Source organism: Aspergillus thermomutatus, assembly GCF_002237265.1.
Source record: "Aspergillus thermomutatus strain HMR AF 39 chromosome Unknown NODE_4, whole genome shotgun sequence".
Taxonomy (NCBI): Eukaryota; Fungi; Ascomycota; class Eurotiomycetes; order Eurotiales; family Aspergillaceae; genus Aspergillus; species Aspergillus thermomutatus.
Window position 1 is genome coordinate 231,711 of NW_020798052.1, and position 20,870 is coordinate 252,580.

The window sequence follows — 20,870 nt, forward strand, 5'->3', positions numbered from 1 at the left end:
TTCTCTCTCTCATTCTTTGCTCTTTTTCCTTGGGAGAGAAAAAAGAGGAATAGCATTTTACTGCTTCCCGATCCCAGGTATCAAATATCTTCCAGGTTTCCCCTGATCATTGTCCCGGACGAGAATCAAACCACCGAGCCAGACCTGAGAGACATAAAACAAACATGGCCGACCTGATTCCCGTTGGCTATTGGATTCCCCCCGTTCAACCTCCGCACCGCCAAAAAAAAGTCAGATGGCTTTTTTTGTTTACTCCTGCTGCTCCTCGCCGGCCAGAGCGTTACGCTTGGCCTCGATACGCTCCTGCCGTCTCTCACGGAGGGCCTTGTTCTTAGCACGCTTGGCGTCCATCTCTTCCTTGAGCATGCGCTCACGCGCTCTCTCAGCCTTGGCCTTCTGAATCTGTAAGGGTCGAAAAGCAGTATGTCAGCTTCTACTCTCTATTCGCCTCGTAGCCGCCATCATTGCATCTCATTGAAGAAACAACCACATGAATCGAGAGGGAGACTTACGTGCTCAATGAGAGCGCGCTTGTGCTTGAAAGTGTTACCCTTGCTCAGGTGGTAGAGCTCGTGGTAAAGGTGCTTGTCGATCTTGCCGGCGGCACGGTAGCGGACGAGGAGGCGACGGAGAACACGCATGCGGCGCATCCAGAGGAGCTGGCTGTAGTACGCAGACATCCATCAGCAAAGACTCTTTGATTCATGCTCTATCGCCCATATGACTGGCAGGTCGTGTGGCAGCCCATCGGAAATCCTCCTCAACCGTAGACAGAGTGTGCATACCTGGGCATACGAGCGTCCTTGGTACCCTTACGCTTACCCAGACCGCGGTGTCTGCCGATTCTGCGGGCGGCGTTGAGCTCACGGGCACGGGCGCGGGAGTGCATGGTGACGGGCTTGCGAATGATGAGGCCATCGCTGACGAGCTTGCGGATGGTCTGGCGGGAGTTGGCGTTGGAGATCTCATTCATCTCATTGGGATCGAGCCAAATCTTGCGCTTGCCGCAGCCCACCACGGAGGCGGCGAGGCGCTTCTGGGTGCGAAGGTTGACCCTGTACAGCGAGAAACCACATGGTCAGCCTTTCTGAGGTTCAGAATCGGTCGAGGAGAGTCCCCAGCAGAAAGAGAAATTTCCCTAAAATGGGCCATTTCCAAGCGCTGATCGTGGGAAAAAATTCCATCAAGTGACAGTATTTCCCCATGAAAGGACAATATCAGATTCTGAAGATGGAACTCACATCTTGATGTCGGCGTATCGACGGTCGTTGGCGGATGATGTTCGTTGCACTCGTCGACGGGCAGAATTCCCAGGTGAGGAGTTTGAGATACGGCGGTTGATTAGCTAAGCGACTGTGCTGCTAAGCGAGAGGGTCCACCTTAGGGTTTGTGCCCCGGACGCTTGTCCCGACCGGGGAAGCGGATTGAGCCTCAGCGTCAACGCAGCCTATGATATCTGACTGGAAAGATATTTGGAACATGCTATTTCTGGGTTACATTGAAAAGACCTGAAAGGCTCATTCGGATTGATGTCTTTCCCTCAATTCTCCTTGCTATTCTCCTGAATTCGCAGGTCACGTACACGGTACGGGTCTCCGAGACCGACCACGTGACATTCCTCGGCTTGCTGGAAGAGCGAGAACTTATATAGGCAGGGCGAGGGTTCAACGCAAAGAAAATCATCGTTCATATCATATGTTACTTTTGTAATATAGATTGCACTACACTATACACTCAAACGCGGAGGGTATAGATTTCGCTCATGCCAACGCTGGTAGAATGTAAACCGCGCCCAATCACTCATCGGCAAATGAGCCTTCCCCGAGATCGACCTTTCCAACGCTCCACAGTTCCTTCTCGTCCTCAACTTCGTCATTGGACAGGCCCAGTCCTCCTTGTCCACCTTCAGCCTCCTTGCGTTCTCTAGCCTGGCTGGCGAGACGTAGCGCAACACGCTTGAAGTAGTCTGACATGCTCCGCTTTGGTCCAGGGGGAAGTTCCGCCCCGGGTCCAGCCATATACTTGTCGAAGACGGCACTTTCAGATTCCTCAACCGAGAAGAGTGACAGGAACGCCGCTTCAGCAGCGAGCTTGACGGGGATGATCACATCACGAACACAGCCGAAAATCGGTGGTGCAAGCAGAGCCAGATGAGGCCGGGTCAGTTCTGGGTGAAGTCGGCTCACCGTTCGCAAGACCACCAAAGTGAGTCGGCGAACATCAGGAGGCACGCCCGCCTGTATGCAGGGCGCTAGTGCTTCGAAGATGGCCTTGTTTGTCTCGAAATTGCGGCTCTCATCCTCGATCAACAGGAACTTTCCGGCAGCGAGGACGCTGTTCTCGGCAATGAAAGGCTGTCACAGAATCAGAACCACCCGGGGCTGAAAGACCAGGGAGTGACTTACATCCTTGTTCGAGACGCCCTGACAAATTATCGATTGGGTCTCGGCAGCGTAATTCTCAGTCAGAGACGACGGCGAGTCAACCAGCAAGGCGTTCAGGCCCAGAATAGATGCGTGTGTCATATGGCTTGTGAGCACACGGTTCCTTGGTTTACCATGTCAGCACTGCTCCTAAAATCGAAGGCCACAGAAGGATAGACGTACTTGATCAGTGGGCTGGCGATAGCCGGGGGAAGAACCTTCACCAGCGCACCAAGCAATTTGGCATTCGTAATAGCAACTCCATCTACTGAATAGTTAGACCTGCACGGTGATCTTGTCAGACTCGAGTATCAACCTACCAGTCGAATCGCTGGCATCATCGTCAATGAGTGTAAGGATAGCATTCTTCGAAGCCTCGCTCATATTTGCGCCAGCTTTGCCGACGACTTCTTGGAGTGCCTTCATCATCGCATTCTTGACGCCGATATCATCTGTCTTTGTACCGGTAATCAATTCTGGTCGAAAATTAGTAATCCGGCTGCTATTAAATTATCGCATAAACTAATTGACCTACCTGCAATGAGAGGATCCACCCTAGGGGTCAAGGTGATCAAGATTCCAAGACCCTTGGCAGCCCTGTTACGCAGTGTCTCGCTGGTGGAATCGGCTAAACCTCGCGCAAACGTACGTTGCAGTTGTGGCAGGAATGGCTTGACTGCCATCGGGATCTTCTCAAGAAGCTTGTTAAGTGTGAAGAAGATGGCACCTAGTCCTGGTCAGTCCCATCCCATGAATGATCAAGAAATTCAACCCTATATGAGCCTACATTTAATCTCCACTGAACGTTCAGAAACCACTCTGATCAAAGGACCAGTAATTTGAGTAACGAAAAGCTTCAGCGAGTTTGCATTGGTACGGTCGATGATATCGCCAATGGCCAGTGCCGCCTGCGTACGCTGTTCCACATTGCCGTTGAGGAGACCCTGCAAGAAGATTGGCAGAATGGCAGTGATACCCTTCGGCAAGCTGAAACCTGGCAGATCGGCTCCAGGCACACCCACTTGCCGCAGGACCTGGCGTGTTGGAATGGTGAGGACTTCCATTTCCTCTTTACGCATGTGAGATGTGAGCCCACTGAGTGCTGTCCAAGCTGCCTTGACAACCTCCTTATCGCTGTCGTCGAAGGAAATGAGCAGGACACGAATCAGATCCTGGTAGTACCTGGAGTAGTCGATCTCGGCTTCCGAGAAGAACTTGCTTAGATGGAGCGCAGCGCTGGCGCGGCGTCTGTGGTCATCGTGTTTCAGAAGACTCATCATGACGTTCATCACGACGTTCAGACCATCGAATTCATCCACAGACACCAAGACGGTATCGAACGCGCTGCTCAATTCTTTCCGATGATCCTCGTCCGAAGTTGACAGGATGTTGTCCATCAAGGAGTTGAGAATCGTGGGCAATCTGCGCGTCATGGCCGAACCTGCCACCTCAGCCAAAGAAGCGATGGCTCTAGCATTGAAGGCAGAGATAGGTGAAGTGATAAGTGTCGGGATCAGGTTGGGTAGAATGATGTTAGCCCTTGTTTGCTCGGTAAGGAGCGTCAGTAGTGCCGACAGCGCTTGCTCAGCATCCTCGTTGTTTCTCAGGAGCATCAGGAGATGGGGCAAGACCTGATCAACAGCCTTCTTGCCAAGAATCTGCTGCAGTGCATCGAAGGCTTCTGCTGCCGCTTCACGAACGTCTTCGTCGTTATCAACAAGGGCAACCCGAACGGTCGAGATGAGGATCTTTTCGTAGTCCTCCAGAGCTTCAGGAGACGCAGAGGCAATGAGCTCTCTCAGAGCAATGCAGATACCTTGCTTCACATCCACATCGGGTGACGTGCGGAGGCCTTCCTCCAGAGATGGCAGCAAAGTAGCGAGCACAGACTCGCCAGCCTTCTTGATAAGATCTCCAAGCGCATTGCTGGCGATAACCTTGTGCTCCATGTTTGATGAACCAAGACGCCGAATGATGAATTGCGACAAAGTAGGCACCATCTCCTTTAGCGTTCTGGGTGAAGCGACAAGCGACTTCCAAACGCCCATCGCTGCGCTCTTGACAAGACCAGAAGTATCGCAGCGGCAAATGAACAGAGCGGACAAGACCTTGTTCCTCCTCTCCTCGCCGAGAACCTCGAGCAACGACTGTCCGGCCTGAGCAGCCTCTTCCTCTTCCTCCTCCGCATCTGCCTTGGCTGTGATACCCGTGATGCTGAAGAGGAGGTCACCCACCAGTTCAACAGAGCTCAACCTGATACGGTAGCTATCGTCCGCAAGGCCGCGTTCAAGTTCTGGAAGCAACAAGTCGATAGCCTTGGAAGAGAAGTTCTTGACCAGCAGACGACCAGCCTTGAGAGAGGTCTCCCGAATGGAGTCGACGTCATCTGCCAATCCCGCGAGAATGGGAGGGATGATCTTGCTAAGATAAGGCGCAAAACTGTTTCCAAAGCAGGCAGGCAGGAAAATAAGGAGCGTCATGAATCCTTCCCGAACAGCCGCCTTTGAGCTTGAGACGTTCTGCAAGATTGTTGGCAGTGTTTCTTCCAGTCTGGTCGTTCCCAGGCCCGCCAGAACCTCCGAAAGAGCTTGTGCGGATCCCAAACGATCGCCAGCGCCGGTATCCGACTTGAGCGTAGACATGAGGTTCGGAATGAGATCGGGTAGTGCATCCTCTCCAAGCTTTTCGACAAGTGAGCCGAGAGCTTTGGACGCGGTGGCACGAGTAGTAGGCACTGGATCGACGATGGCCAACTGCAAACCAGAAACGATAATGGGCAGGTGAGAGATAAGATCCTTCCGCTCCGTAAGGTGAGCCAAGCTGCCAATGATCTGTGCAGACTTCCTCTTGGTATTCGATCTGTCGCCAAGACCGCGCTCAAGGATACGGACAACAAGCGCCAAAGAGGGAGAGTCTAGGTAATGAACGAATGAGACCTTGATAAGAGCATCCAGAGCCTCATCTGTGTATTTGGTCGGATCACTAAGGGCCTTGAGAAGCACATTGACCAAGCCCTTCACTTCGGGATTGCTGATGACCTCACCGAATCGTTGCAGACTGCGATTTGCGGCGTTGCGCACCTCTTTGTGAGTGTCATTGAGCACCACAGTAAGAGGAGGGATGATGTTGGGCAAGCTTGCTGCCAATTGCTGCGGGTCGAGATAAGCCATTGCTCCAAGGAGATCGCAGGCTCCCTTTTGACTGCGCCATTGTGTGTCGTCAAGACCATCGAGGAGGGTAGGGAGGATCTTCTTCACTCCATAGGAGCTGAGATTGGAGAAGCAAGCCTTTGCTGCGTCGAGGCATGCATCGCGAACGTCGATGCTGGGATCACCGAAACCAGCAAGGAGCTGGGGGACGATCTGAATGACATATGGTTCAAAGGTGCGTCCGAGGATGGTCGCGAAGAGCTCGAACGCCAACAGGGCACCCAGCCGCTGATGTGCCTCTTTCTTATTCTCAGTGGCGTCCTTCAGGTGAGATATGACCTGGTACTCCCGCAGAGTGAAGATGCCCCTTCCATGAACGATACCAGCCAGACCGTAAGCCGCGCCACGCTGGGTAGCATAATTCTTGGTCTGCAATAGTTGATCCAGCATCTCTTGTACATATTCTCCGCTCTTTGGCCCGCAGAGACGAATGAGCGGCGGAAGACATCCGGAGACGGCGGATTGCACAGTTTCCGACGGAGTCGGGAGTGTAGCCAGAAGTCGCTTGATGACTGTTTGCAACCGCGGATCGTCCGACTTGAGATGCTGAGCCAGAGAACCGTACAGAACAACCACTGCTTCATTGAGAAGATCCGATGTCTGGCTCCCTTTGTCTGAAGTTTCCAGAGTGGTTTCGAGCATTTGCATCAACTCCTCAACCCTCTGCTGGCCGCGCGAGGCGACAACGGATCTGCCGCTGTCAGCCATTTGGGATCTCACCACAGAGCTTCTGTCGATCAAGGGGCCTCTTTCAATCAGGAACCGAAGGAATGAAACAATCTGATCGCCTTCGAAACTGTTTGTCATGGCACCAAAAGCGAGGGCGATGCCACTGCGGCATTCCCAGTGGTCGGTCGTATCCGCCTTGAGCGGCATTCCATACTTGTCCTTCGCGGGCTGCTTGGGCTTCGCTTCCTCCTCATACATCGACTGTAATTGCTGGACGATATCCCCGAAAACGGACGGGTTGAGCTCCACTGCATGGCCCAACGCGCGGGCAGCAGCGCCTCGGAGTTGGGAGTCCTTGGAGGAGAGGTACGGAATGATTTTCCCGTAGGAAGTCTCGTCAATCTCGAGGGCATTTTCTTCCCAGATATTTTCAGCAATTACCGCGTTCTCCTCCACCTGATCGTGACAGCCTAACCAGATGTGCTCAGAGAAGTCCAGGTCAGTCAGATCAATTTCAGACTCGATAACCTGGAGCACCGAGGTTCGGACGGATGTATCTGAAATAATGGTGCCTTGTAGGAGAACATTAAGCTCATCATTGGTGATGTTGGATGAAATGCATCTACAAAAATCAAACAGGGTATCCTTGATCAACTTGTAGTGCTGGGTAAACTTTTGCATGGCAGTAAGCAGGTGATCCAGGACCTCAATGCGCGGAAGACGGTTATCAGTGACTGTGCATGAAGCGTTAGCAATTCTCAGTCCTAGTGAGGCTTCTTGAGCGATGCCAGAACTCACATGAGCCTGAGTGGAAGGACAGGAATTCAAGCGCCAGAAGCAACTGCTCTCCTTCTTCTTCTCCTTTGACTTCTTCGATGCCATTGCGGCTCAGAACCATGAATATCAAGGGAAGGATATATGCCAAGGATGTCATGTCGAATGGGCGCTGTTCAGAAGCAAAACGAAGGCGGTAAAGAATTCTTGTAACAAGCCCTGCCAAATGGTCAATAGGTGCCTGAACTGCTAATGATATTTGAAAACTCACCTCCGAGTGGTTCGGCTTCCATCTCAGGAGAAAGATGGGATCTGCCAATTGCTCGTAGTGTTGCGACACCAACAAAAGGGCGAAGGGGACCCAGACGCGATGAGACTTTCTCAGCGCATTTCACGTACGCTTTGGAAACGACGTCACCGGCGAACAAGCCTACACCAGCTCGCGCCAGAGACAGCAACGAGCTTACAGCCGGGTTGATCCATCCATCAGCATCAACGGCTGGCCCGCTTGCAAGCCCCTGAATGATGCCGGCGCCTCTTTCGACTCTCTTCACCTCCTGCAGGACCTCCTCACGAATCTTGGATTCCTTTGCAAGTTGAGCTTTGACCTTCGCGTGTTCATCTGCGGTCAGCTTCTTCTGCGTTTGACCTTTCTTCTGGGCTAATTGCGCCCGCAGCTCTTCTTCCCATTTAAGGGTGTCGTAGTCTTTTGTGTTCTTATCAAATGTTGGCTGCTTCGACTTGGTGTTCAGGACATCAACGAACATGGTTCCCTCCGGGGTGCGGGCAATGGCTACATCGGTTGGTGTGAACCTGGAAAGACGCGATACATCCAAATCGTCCCTGATCTGCCGAATCAGACGAGGAACCATAGTGTCTGGTGCTACAAACGCCAGGTCCCCTGCAGCACTCCAGATAGCGGCATCTATCGCAGGGACTTTCGACTGAATGGGGTCCTGCGCCAAATTAGCGTCTTGTTTTCTATTCTGGATGAACAACTGAAAACCAACCTCCTGCACCTGCGTCAATTGCTTCATAAAATCATCTGGATATTCACGAACAAGATCACCAGGATCTGTACCAGTCCTTAAGCACAGTGCAATCCATGAAACATTGGGAATCAGTTCTGGCCTGCAAAGTACAAGAAGCTGAACGAGTTGAAGTTTCAGATCAGAGCGAATCTTATCGGACTGTATATCGGCAGCAGAAGGACAGATGGCCTTCGCAACGAGGTGAAGGAGTTTCTCACTTGCCGGTCCTGCAGACAATGCGGCAGACTCTTTCTCCGCCGTTCTCAAGGCGAGAATCCACGTCCACAGAGCTTCAGTGACCACGCGACCCATCGTTTCCGATCTCTGCAGATGAGCTCCCGAAAGCGCATGAGCAGCTTCCTCCCGGAAGTTTGTGCGAAGTCCGGGAGCCGTGATAGCGTAAATGAATGCCTGAGCCCATGCAACCTTGGGTGCATCTTCAGTGCTCTCAAACTTGGATCCCGACGAGACAGCCACAAGCGCGCGAACCATCCACTGGATCTCTGCTTGTGAGGTTAATTTGGTATAAGCCTTAGGGTTCAAAAGAAAAGAAGGCTTTGGACTGAGGAGCATCGACTGTGCCACAGTGGTCTCCCAGTCCGCCTTGTCTAAGCCCTGGGCTGCAGAAGCCCGCTCGTAGAGGGCAAGGTATACAAATGCCGCGGATAAAGAGCCATTCTGAGCCGAAGGTAGAGGATTTGAAGTTACCTCCTTGAACAAATCCTTCATCTTGTTTAGGAACTTGGTGACAAATGGTTCAACCTCGGAGCTAGCCAGAGTTGATGCCTCAATGCGCCAGAAGACGTCTCCAACAATCAGTTGCCATAGCTTCCGGAATGGGATACGCTTATCTGCAATTCCTTTGATGATGGCATTGATGACATCGTCACTAACTTTCACTTTGGATTGCAGGAGGAAAGTGAGGTGCTTGCACAGGGCTATAATTTCTTGTTCCAACGCTACTTCATTAGATTCCCGCGAGAAGACAGGAGAAAACCCTTGCACTATGTCTTTAGAGACACTCTCAGTAGGCAGGATAGCACAGATCGCCTGAGCATACACGGCACGATGCTCGGGACTAGTGATCTTCTGGGTTTTGAGGGGTCCGATGATCTCACCGGCAATCTTGACAAGCCAGCTCTCATTTTTAGACTTTGAGAGGATGGATTCAAGAGACTGCACAGCACCTTGCCTGATAGTGGCATTGTTTGATTTCATGCTGGAGAGAAGGGGCTTCAGGAGCCGAGAGAACAGAACCTCGGACAGGTCGAAGTCCTCCGGCAACGAAGAGCATAGTGAAGGCACCAATCCACCCAATACCACCTCTGGAGCACGCAAGAGGGATTTCTCAAGAGGAGGTACTAGCTCTGATGTGAAGTCGTCGTAGCTAATAAAAGAGGCGAAGAAGTCAGACAAGCCACTTGCGATGTGCTTGGGCACTGCAGCTTTTGAGCCGATCAATTCTTTGGCGTAGTATGCGAGGATCAATTTCTTCTCTTTTTCCAGGACGGCCTTCCTGTTCGGCAAGCGAGCACATACACCAGAAATGACACCGAGGAAGGGCGCATTCTTCTGCCCCGACGCCGAGTCACCAGTCAGCCGAGCGACGGACTGGCGGACAGCGTCCTCGCCCCAATTGTCTGACGAGAAAACGGCGCGTAGAGCACGTCTCGTAACAGTAAGGGCAGACTGCTTCACTGTTGGCTTGGGACCAGCTGCAAGACAGGTTTCAAGAGCCTTTGCATCCACAGCGACAATGTCCAGTACGATCGACAGAGGGGTGTCCGAGTCATTCTTCAGTATCTGCAGCAAAAGGGAGCACCATTCCAGCAGGACAAACGCGGAAGATGGAGCCAATCCAGGTTTAGAAGCCTCTGTGAACAGTTTCTGGGTGAGGTATTTCAGATCATCGGTCGGAACGGGCGCCTTGAGTAGTGTACGCAGACATTGCTGGACGGCTTGTCGAGAAGGGCGATCGACGTAGAGCGGATAGGTTGTAAAGAGGAGTCCGAGAAGAGGCTGACGGGCTTCTTGTGGTAATTCAAAGCCTGAATGTCGAAAAAGAACAGAGCGTGTGAGCAATGTCCATGCTGGAGGGCTGATTCGGAGGGGTGGGCAACAACCAACTTACCAATTCTATCGCGGAGCTCCTGGAGAGCACGAGTTCTGCGAGCAGTCGAACTCGAAAAGAGAGCGACTCGCAGGCTCTCCAGGTCTCCTGATTTCACCTGTTCCCATGGAAAGTCGTCCATATTAGGTGGACTGAAGCATGTCGGCGTTCGCTAGAAGCCTTCCCGCAATGTTGTCATAAGAGTTTTCGACGTTGTGGGGGAGGAGCTCCGTCTACCGCAGCCGACATCATCGGCCCTCTCTCGCGCCCATGGAGACTTTTTCATCATTCAACGCTCGCACTCACATATTAAAACAACTGCGGGCCCAAGGACCTCTGTCGATATCTCGAGTCCAATTTTTGTGTGACTCGGGGGGTTGAATCGGTCTTAATCGTGTCTCTTTTGGGACCCTTCTGAGCCAGGCGGACCTTGGTCTTGAGAGTCATGCCCTCCAACAACAAACGAAAGAAGAAACCGGCTTCCAATCCTGCTCGGGGCTTTGCAACCGTTTCCGTACCCTCGAAACCGAAGTCGGTGGACTCGACGACCCCCGCATCGACCGCTGATTCCCGATCAGTCACTGAGAGTGACCGGCCAACACCCGCAGAACCGAGCCAGCCACCGACCGAGAAGCGAGAGCCTTCCTCCCTACAGAACTACTCGCCGGAGGAACTTGAGAAACATTTGGAGAATGCGGAGTTGCAGCTACTGGTTGAAAAGCTTGCTGCCAAGTGCAAGAATGATGCCGCCCGTCAAGTCGCAAAGTTCGAAACTGAGCGGAGGGTCTTGCGGCAACAGGCCGTCTCTCTGAGTCTTCTGGAGTGGTTTCCTAAAGAAGCGCAGGAATCAATCCTCAGCCTTGCCGAAGCGGAAGAACGCGAACTCAGCCCCCCGTCAGGACGCGAATCAAGTAGCTTGAAGAAGTCGAGCTCTGAGGAAGAGCTGTACATGAGACTTTGGACGTTGCGGGAGACGCTCATGAAACTTGGGTTCCCCGAAGCGAAAGTCGAGGAGACATTGAAACATGTGCTGCTCTACTCTCCCGGTACTTCTACGAGTTCTAATAGAGATGTGGTTTCGAATCTGGACGAGTCTTTGGATTGGCTTGCCATGCACTGCCTTCCCGCGGAACTACCATCTTATACACAGTCAAGTGCTCAAACACGCAATGAGTCGGACCGACTCGTCTCTTTTTTTTCCGGTAAAATTTAAGCTGTGACCATTTACGGAGTGTAAGAGGCTAACGACCAATAGAGAGCCAGCCGACAGAACCCTCGCCGGCAAAGGCAACGAAGGTCGACAACAAGCCGAAGAAGTTGAGGAACGTAAAGATGGTCACTCCTGCCGCCTCAAGTCCGTACGACTCTGATAGCTCTCTTGATCCTGACACTTTGCTTCCAAAATTCTTGGAATTGCAAACTAAGCTGTACGATCTGCGACCGGAATTGTTCGATCAGCCAAAGAAGGGCAAAAAATTGGGTCGTGAGCAGGCAAATGTCACCATAGAGGATCCCCAAGTCGCGAGACTCCAGCGTAGGCTTGCAAGCATTGAGAATGACGTGCTGTTTGACCGCGATGAGGCCGAGTATCGGTGGAGGGAGAAGCTTGATGATTTGAGGAGGGAAGCAGCATTCTCCCGACGTGTTGCTCGCGACGAGGAAAAGGGTGCGTCTGTGGAATCAGAGGTCAAGAAGCCGGATGAGGCATCGGTTGAGGCATCGACCGATGCAGAGAGCAGTGCCGGACTCATGGAAGACAACGGAGACACTGCAGATCTTCTTGGAGATATGTTCCAGACTGCTGAAGAACCAATTTTGGAGACTGGTGTCATTACAGAGGAGCTCAAAAAAGCCTCTGTCACAATGCGTGACTTCGGTAAATGGACCGGGCTTAGTCCTCGACGGGTCTTGGAAGAGACTTGCAAGTCCAGGTATGAACCTGCAGGCGCTTCTTTTGTGGTAGATCAAAGAACTCATCGTGCTTTAGGGATACCGGATGTACGGTTACATATAAAGACTTCTCACCCTCATCACATACGAATCGAAAGGCAGTTGAAGTCAGGTGGTCAAAACCTCAAGAGGTTCCTTTTCCCTTGGAAGTGGATATGATCACACATAAGTCGAACTCTTACACGACATTTGTATCTATGGAGTCGGTTGCTACATCTACCTCTCAACAGGCAGAGGCTTTTGTGTCTACAATAGCTCTTTTCATTCTATTCCCGCAAAACTCCAAAGAAGGAAAAGCCTATCTGCGACTGCCGGCCGTTTGGCGGGATTTCTGGACTGAGTTGGCGGACGTCAAGAAGCTCCAGGAGGAGGAAATTGACAAACAAGTTGTCAAGGGCCTCAGGACGCTGATTCAAGAGAACCAGGGTACCTTTGAAGATGATGTTGTACTGTCGGATAATTTTCGACGGAGGAATGGCGCAGCTGGCAAAGCCGAGTCTCCTGGAAGGGTCGGCGCCAGGGTCCAGGAGTCTGATGAGCAGTTGAAGAGAATATGGGCGGAGAAATCCTCGACACCATCCTTCCAACACATGGTTCAGGGACGGATGAACCTGCCGATCTGGGAGTTCAAGGACGAAATTCTCAACACGCTCGACACACATCGTGCCCTTATCATCTGCAGTGAGACGGGAAGTGGGAAAAGCACACAAATACCTTCATTCATCCTTGAGCACGAGTTGAAACAAGGTCGCCCTTGCAAGATTTATGTGACGGAGCCTAGGAGGATCTCTGCTATATCCCTGGCGCGCAGAGTCAGTGAGGAGCTTGGGGAGAGCAAGGCAGACGTTGGGACGGCCCGGTCTCTGATTGGTTTTGCTGTTAGGTTGGAAAGCAAAGTCAGCCAGTCCACGAGACTGGTATTTGCGTATGTATCATGCCCCGACTTTCAGAAGTCATACTGATCTGATGCAGGACAACTGGAGTGGTAGTACGGATGTTGGAGCGTCCCGACGACTTTCAGGACATTTCTCATGTTGTTCTTGACGAGGTTCATGAACGGTCCATTGACAGCGATTTTCTTCTGATTGTGCTCCGGCGGCTGATGCAGAAAAGGCCAGACTTGAAGTTGATACTGATGTCGGCTACCCTCGAGGCTCAACGTTTTTCTTCATACCTCGGTGGCGTTCCTGTGCTGAATATACCTGGACGGATGTTTCCTGTCGAGATGAAGTACTTGGAGGATGCGATCGAGCTGACCAACTATCGCCTACTGGAAAACGAGGCGAATGCCGTGTTTGATGAAGATGTGGACGATACGCCGTCGGAGAATGGGGAAGGCGACACAGCTGGTGGCTTGCTGGCCACTCTCGAAGGATACTCCAAGCAAACTCGCGAAACGGTGCTCAATTTTGACGAGTATCGTCTCGACTACCAGCTCATCAAAAAATTGCTTGTGAAACTCGCGTCGACACCGGAGATGGCACCCTACAGCAGAGCCATCCTGGTCTTCATGCCCGGCATGGCGGAAATTCGTCGTCTGAACGATGAGATTCTCTCAGATCCTATCTTCCAAACCGGCTGGATTGTACATGCACTTCACTCTTCCATTGCCAGCGAAGACCAAGAAAAGGCCTTTATTGTGCCTCCGGAGGGCACGAGAAAAATTGTAATTGCCACAAATATTGCAGAGACAGGTATGTTTGCAATGCTGCCACGCTGATCAGATGCTGACTTCTCAGGTATTACCATCCCGGATATCACGGCAGTCATTGATGCTGGCAAGGAAAAGACGATGCGGTGGGTATCATGTAGTGATTTCCGGCAAGACTCTGCTGACACATTTTAGGTTTGACGAGAGACGACAGCTTTCGAGGCTTGTGGAGACCTTTATCTCGCGTGCCAATGCAAAACAACGCCGAGGAAGAGCTGGACGAGTCCAGAGCGGTATTTGTTTCCACATGTTCACCAAGCATCGACATGATAAGCTGGTATGTTCAATATCCTGTCGTTTACTCATCTGATACTGACAACCACACAGCTCGCAGAGCAGCAGACGCCCGAGATGCTTCGGCTATCCTTGCAAGATCTTGTGCTGCGTGTAAAGATCTGTAAACTCGGCGAAGTGGAGCAGACTCTACTCGAGGCATTGGATCCACCATCGTCCAAGAACATACGCCGTGCGATTGACTCGCTGAAAGAAGTCAAAGCTCTCACAAACTCGGAGAGCTTGACTCCTCTGGGCATGCAGCTTGCCAAATTGCCCTTGGACGTCTTCCTCGGAAAGTTGATCATCCATGGCGTGTTCTTCAAGTGCCTAGACGCTTGCGTTAGCATTGCCGCCATTCTCTCATCCAAATCGCCTTTTGTCAATACTATGGGGTCCAACAACCAGAAAGATCTTGCGAGGCTCTCATTCAAGAGGGGTAGGTGACTTGTTGATAAAGCGAGGTCTATGCTAATTCTAGTCCAGGCGATTCCGACCTCCTGACCGTGTACAATGCATACTGCGCCTGGAAGCGCACGAGAAGTACGCCGGGGGCCAACGAGTATGCCTTTTGCCGGAAGAACTTTCTCAGTTCGCAGACACTTTTGAGCATCGAAGACATCAAGATGCAGCTCATAGTCTCCCTTGCAGACGCAGGGCTCCTCAGCTTAGATCCGACACAAAAGACTTCTCTGAACAGGTATTCTCACCCCTAGCCTGTGTCTGTCTTGAGCTCACACAACGCAGAGCACGATCGGGCGGCCGCCAACGGCAATTCTTCACCATCCCCGAGGACTACGACACGAACAGCAGCAACGACGTCGTCGTCAACTCGGTCATCGCCTGGAGTTTCTACCCGAAACTGCTCACCCGCGAAGGCAAAGGCTGGCGCAACGTCGCCAACAACCAGTCCGTCACCCTGCACCCAACGTCCGTCAACAAGCAGGCCGACGCATCCCTGAAATGGCTCTCATACTACCACATCATGCAGGGCCGGAACCGGAACTACAACGCCTTTGAGACAAACGCCGTAGACGACTTTGCCATTGCGCTGCTGTGCGGAGAGGCTGAGTTCAAGGTAGCCCCTCCTCACCTTTGCAAAGATGCAAATGATTGACTGGCTGCAGATGTACTCTGGCGTTGTCTCCATCGACGCGAACCGCATCCGCTTCGCGGTCCGCGACTGGAAGTCCATGCTCGCGCTGAAGATCCTCAGTGCGCGGATACGGGAGATCCTCGCGGGCACGTTCCGCGACCCGCAGAAGGTGCTCTCGTACAAACAGCAGCAGTGGGTCCGGATCTGGCAGCAGATTTTCTCGCAGGCGTGGAAACGGATTGCCGAGAAGCGATGATCAGTTGCTAGTGTAGAGTAAATAGATGGGTTATGGACGATATGATTACAAGCTGGAGGGCAACCGGGGTAGAATAGAAGTTCATGATTCATGGCTCTCATTGCTGATAAAAATCTAAACGGCATCGTATCGTATGACAAAAAAACTATCCCCATACATCCTCCTGCCACTTATTCTTCCTCTTGATCGCCTTACTCCACTCGTTCAGTTCGGCCTCACTCCACCCCCTAGCCGCTCTCATCGCCTCCCCCACCGTCTTTTCCACCTCGCGGGCCATCCCCGCCCGGCCGCAGATATACACGTTGCCGCCCTCCCCGATCAGCCGGATCACCTCCGCGCCATGCTCGGCGATACGATCCTGCACGTAGACTTTCGGGCAGCCGACTCCGACTCCGGCTCCGACTCCGACTTCCCTCGAGAACGCAGTGATGACCCGCAGCTTCCCCCCCAGAGCAGCCTGCATCTCCTCCAGTTCCTCTCTGTAGATGAAATCCTCGGCCGGGGCCCTGCACCCGAAAAACAGGACCATTTCGCCGATTTCCTTCCCAATGAGGCTCAGCTGGCGCCGCTCGGCGACGAAGGCGCGGAAGGGGGCCAGCCCCGTGCCGGCTGCGACCATGACCAGCGGGCATTTGCTCATGAGCGGGAGTTTGAAGCGGCTGCGGCGGAGGTGGGCGTGGATTTTGTTGCTGGTCAGGCAGGCGCTGGGCCCGGAGAGGGGGTAGGTGAGGCCGTGTGGGTGGGCGGACGAGGAGAGGGATGCGGAGAGGGCGAGGAGGTAGTTGGATGCGAGGCCGTGGATGGATTGGGATGGGTTCTCCGGGAGCGGGGCGGAGGAGACGAGGACCGTGATGGATGGTTTGCGTGGGGCGAGGACGCTGCTGGACGAGATGGAGTAGTAACGGGGCTGAATTGGGGCGAGAGTCTCGATGAGATAGGAGAGGGGGAGGGCCGTCCACGGGGTATCGGGGCAGGCGAGCTGCAGAAGCCGGCCGAGGGTGAGGTGGGTGTGGGTGAGGAAGCTGGCGTAGGCGGTCTTGTCGCGACCGAGCTGAAGAAGGAAGTCCTTGGCTGCTGGTGTCGGGGCGAACTGGGCGAGTCCGAGGAGAGTGTCGCGGTTGACGGGGGCACAGATCTCCAGGTAGTAGCGGAAGAGGGCAATGGGGGTCGTGGGGGTGGGCACTTTCACTTTAGTTGCTGGGTCGAGCGATGTGATGCTGATGGGTACCTCGTGGCGAGAAGGGGGAAGTCCCAGGGCGTTGAGGAGGATGTCCACTTCGGCATCCGGATTGCCCGGCCAGACGGCCAGATGATCACCGGTCTTGTATGTGAACTCGGGTTGACTGCTGAGATCGAGTTCGATGTGAAGACAGTGGCGGTCGGCGGAGGCGAAGAGTTCCCTGGAGCTGGTGATGTCGATTGCCCGTACGGGGGAGCATTGAGCAGCGGATTTGGACGAGTCGCGGCGGTTGTCTGGTTCCCCGTGATGAAGGTCGATGGGCTCGAGCGACTCGTCTTCCTGGACGGACAGCGTAGGCATGTATTTGACTTCGCCTTCCTGAAAACCCAGCTGCTGTTTGAACGTGGCGAACAGATCCTCCTTCCAACTCATGAAATCCTCTTGTGTTGTGCCCTCGGCATCGTTCGCCTTGCCGACGGGCATCAACGACCTGGCCCCAAACCGATCCAGAGCCTCCACGACGACGTCGACGACCCGATTGTAGAACTTGTAGTTGCTGTTGCCCAGCCCGAAAGCGGCGTAGCGGAGGTTGGGCAGGGAGACATTCTGGGTCTTGTGAATCCAATCCCAGAACTCGGCGGTGTTGTCGCTGGGATCGCCCTCGCCGTAGGTCGAGAGAATGAAGATAGCCAGCTTGGAGTCCGGGATCATACTGACAGAGTCCGGATCGTAATCGGATAAGTCGGCTGTCATGGCCTCCTGGCCGAACCGCAGCGAGACCTCGCGAGCCAACCGGTGCGCAAAGCCTTCGGCCGTGCCGGACTGAGAGCCCCAGAAGACCACGATGTTCTTGCCCGTCTCGTCCATTTTCTGGGCAATGTTACGGGTCTGCTTGTTGACATTGGAGCCAGCCGCGCCGCCATTCTTCAGTTGCGGCCGTTCGTACACCGGATGGAGATAAGGATCGGACTGGTCCCAGAGGATGCCTCGGGAGACATAGGTTCCCCCAATGATGCTGAGGACAGTCAAGGCAGCATAGTCGGCTACACTTGCAGGGGTGATTACTTTGAAGAGTTCCCGCAGGATCTCGGGCGAGTGCGAGCTCCACTGAGAGAAAAGCGACATAATGCAGTGGTAGACAATGAATACAGTCACTTGTCAATGGTCATTACTGGGAGACATTCGGAGGAAGCCCAGATATATGCACATCAAAGACAACAGGGTCATCGCCACGCATGGGGTAACTTTCCTTACGAGACCAGCTCTCCAAAATCGCAGGAATAAACTATGACCCAGCTAACACAGACCATTGCCTTCATCTCATCCGACGGCAATCAAACAGCGTCTTCATCGCGCAAGTATCGGTCTTTGACCGTGCATTGCAGCGGGGCACAGAGCAATAAACCAAGAAGGCAGGAATCCGCGTCCAAGGTAGGAGAGGTGATATCACAGAAGATTGACAGCACATCAGACAGGAGTTCTGTACATTCCCTAAATGGAAACATTCCCCGCCGGGGAAAACTCCCCTCGTCGGCTCCGGCCTCAGGCACTGACTTCACGCCCCCCAGCCTCAGCCTCAGATTCAAGCCCAGAACCAGACCCAGAGTCAGCCTGCGACTGCGACTCCGTTGATATCGCCCTATTTCCCCTTTTCGGGCGTCCAGACCGCTCCGCATCTTCCACATACTCCATCTTGACCCGCGGGTTCTTTGCGGGGTCGAATCCCCGCGCTTTGGCGCGGGGGATGATTTCTTGGACGCTGCGAAGGGGGATGTCCAGCCCTGCTGCTATGGCCTTTGTTTCGACGCCGAAGGCTGCGAGGGAGAGGACTTGGATGCGGAGTTCGATTGGATGGAAGCCCATTTTCTTATTGTGGAGGTATCTTGATGAGGGAGGAATGAGGATGAGGATGAGGTTGACGGAGGACGAGGGAATTGTGTGGGATTATCTTTTTTCGTACTAGTGGACGAGTACCTAGTTCGCACTATGCACGATATGTACTACTATGCAGGCTACGCTATGCTATCGAGTATCTTCAATGCAAAGAATCAATGGAATATCATGGCGATGTTAATCATGTCTACCGTCTCCTCCACACCTTCACAGGCATATCGCCCAAGATCAAGTTCATCGTCTCCAACCGCTTCAACTCCCAACCAGGATGAGGCAGGGCAAACTCGTACCGGTGCACCAACGAGGCAATCGCCTTGGTCTGCTCCAGGTAAGAGATATTCCGCCCGATACATGACCGCGCGCCCGCAGAGAACGCCACAAAGTACGGCTGCAGCGCCTTGCCTTCCTCTCCCAGCCACCGCTCGGGGATGTACCGGTCCGCCTGCGGGAAGACCGTCTCGTCGCGGTGCGCGACCAGCGCCGAGATGCTCACCGAGGTGTTGCCCGGTACCCACTGGCCCAGGATCTCCATGCCTTCGGGCGGGGTCTGGCGCGGGAGGCCGTGCGAGGTGGGCGGGAAGATGCGGAGGGATTCGTCGAGGCAGGCGCGGAGGTAGGGGAGGTGCTTGACTTTGTCGTAGGGGGCGATGATCTCATCGTCGTCCAGGACGGCGTCGACTTCTTCGCGTAGTTTGGCCAGACAGCGCGGGTTTTTGAGGAGTTGGTACATGACGTTGGCGATCGCGATGGCGGTGGTCACGCTGCCGGCGTTCATCATGATGTTGACCTCGGCCACGATCTCGCCCCATTCCAGGTTGTTCGCATGCCCGTTCTTGTCCTCCATCAGCGCCTGGAAGAAATCGTCCAGTTTCTCGCCGGCCTCATAGCGACGGAGGCGTTCGGATGCTCGTCGCCACACGATGTTGTCCCAGTGGTCTGCCGAGCGCTGCATCCGCCCGAAGAACGGGATGACGTTCACCAGCCTGTTGAGCACCGGGTACCATTCGTAATTCCACAGAATCAGCGACTGCTTGCGGGCGGTCGGATACAGTGCCTCGCGAAGGGGGACCTCGTACGCCGTCCCGTCTTTTCTCTCGGCAGTGCACACGTCGCTCCCGCTGTCCAGGAAGCCCAGCTTCTCCGAGAGACCAATGTCGGCAATGGCATCGAGAGTGAAGTAGTTGGTCCACGCGCGAAAGTCCACAGTCAGATCCGCAGGATCCGGCGCCGCCTTGCCCTCCACCACAGCCTGCGAGGGCGGTTTCGTGCAGACCCGGTCAAAGTGCGCGATCAGCCGCTCGAGCTTGTCGCTGACTTTGTACTCCCACGTCTCCAGGTTCTTGAGCGCATACGCCGAGGAAAGCACCTTGCGCTTGCGCGCGTGTTCGGGCTTGTCGACCACATCGGCGAGATGGTAATGTGTGCCTGCCGTGACAATGTACGACGGATCCTTGGCACACTTGGTGTTGTGCCCGTAGATGTCCTTGATGGCACGTACGTCCCCGTATGACAGCGTGTTGGGTCCGGTGCGGAGGACGGGGTGTTTCCGATGTAGCTTCATGAGCTCCATGGAACGAAAGCCTCGGGATGCGAGCACCATGAAAGGAATGGCAGACATGCCTGAGAAGAGGGAGAAGTTGGGATATCTCCGGAGGCCTAACAAGTTAGCTCGTTGCCATAAGAATAAGACCAGAACAGGTTTCTAACTCACCTTTTGGGTCCCGAATGTACTCCACAAATGGATAGGCAACGAAATAGATAAAGAGGAGGAGGCCCAGGATGCATGCATACGGGGCAATTGTGAAAAGTGACCACATGTTGCGGACTTGATGGTCGCGGGCTGTGCTCAACAGAAGAAGTATAGACTATAGTCTAGTAGCCGGAAGATCAGGTTCATGACATCGTAGTAGACAGGCCAGAGGCTCTTATATCTTCGAAGACAAGAAAGACCTATAATGAGACCTTTGAGTAAGGGAACCGAAGATGGAGGGCTGCGGACTGTCATGGCAATCGCCATGTCATCAGCATAGAATAGTTCCTCCTACAAGGACTCTGATCTGCCATGCATGTGCGGAGAATATTTCCTCTTCGGCTTGCCACCACGATATGCTTCGGGGCAACCAAGGAACATCAGATAGAGCTGACAAGTGCGAGGATCGGTTATTGATTTCATAAGAGGAGTTCATTCCGCAAGCCATGCCGGTATCTGATGTCTGATAGCCGGATGTTCCCTGCGATGAATGCACTGAACAGTATGGAGTCAACATGCAGATCGCTGGGGAATCAGTGCGGGGA

The 20,870-nt window shown here is 53.5% G+C and overlaps 4 protein-coding genes across 4 annotated transcripts; 1 reads left to right on the forward strand and 3 right to left on the reverse strand.

Annotated features, from left to right (window-relative positions):
- Positions 1–249: 249 nt before the first annotated feature.
- CDV56_109591 (putative translational activator) lies at positions 250–10,358 on the reverse strand (the record flags this gene model as incomplete). Its single annotated transcript, XM_026763210.1, has 12 exons — positions 250–402; positions 513–663; positions 786–1,055; positions 1,801–2,354; positions 2,406–2,547; positions 2,607–2,688; positions 2,744–2,899; positions 2,959–3,150; positions 3,211–7,035; positions 7,100–7,294; positions 7,347–10,154; positions 10,238–10,358. 12 exons carry the CDS (start codon positions 10,356–10,358, stop codon positions 250–252), a joined length of 8,649 nt encoding a protein of 2,882 aa, XP_026618794.1.
- Positions 10,359–10,661: 303 nt separating this feature from the next.
- CDV56_109610 (putative ATP dependent RNA helicase) lies at positions 10,662–15,502 on the forward strand (the record flags this gene model as incomplete). The annotated part of the gene is made up of 10 exons (XM_026763229.1): positions 10,662–11,418; positions 11,472–12,147; positions 12,204–13,091; positions 13,139–13,860; positions 13,906–13,963; positions 14,013–14,154; positions 14,205–14,589; positions 14,637–14,850; positions 14,898–15,228; positions 15,278–15,502. The coding sequence occupies 10 exons, from the start codon at positions 10,662–10,664 to the stop codon at positions 15,500–15,502; spliced, it is 4,398 nt and encodes a 1,465-aa protein (XP_026618795.1).
- A 145-nt stretch (positions 15,503–15,647) lies between these two features.
- Positions 15,648–17,807, reverse strand: CDV56_109623 (NADPH--cytochrome P450 reductase; the record flags this gene model as incomplete). The annotated part of the gene is made up of 1 exon (XM_026763242.1): positions 15,648–17,807. The coding sequence occupies one exon, from the start codon at positions 17,805–17,807 to the stop codon at positions 15,648–15,650; it is 2,160 nt and encodes a 719-aa protein (XP_026618796.1).
- A 955-nt stretch (positions 17,808–18,762) lies between these two features.
- CDV56_109629 (cytochrome P450) lies at positions 18,763–20,392 on the reverse strand (the record flags this gene model as incomplete). Its single annotated transcript, XM_026763248.1, has 2 exons — positions 18,763–20,231; positions 20,287–20,392. The coding sequence occupies 2 exons, from the start codon at positions 20,390–20,392 to the stop codon at positions 18,763–18,765; spliced, it is 1,575 nt and encodes a 524-aa protein (XP_026618797.1).
- Positions 20,393–20,870: the final 478 nt, after the last annotated feature.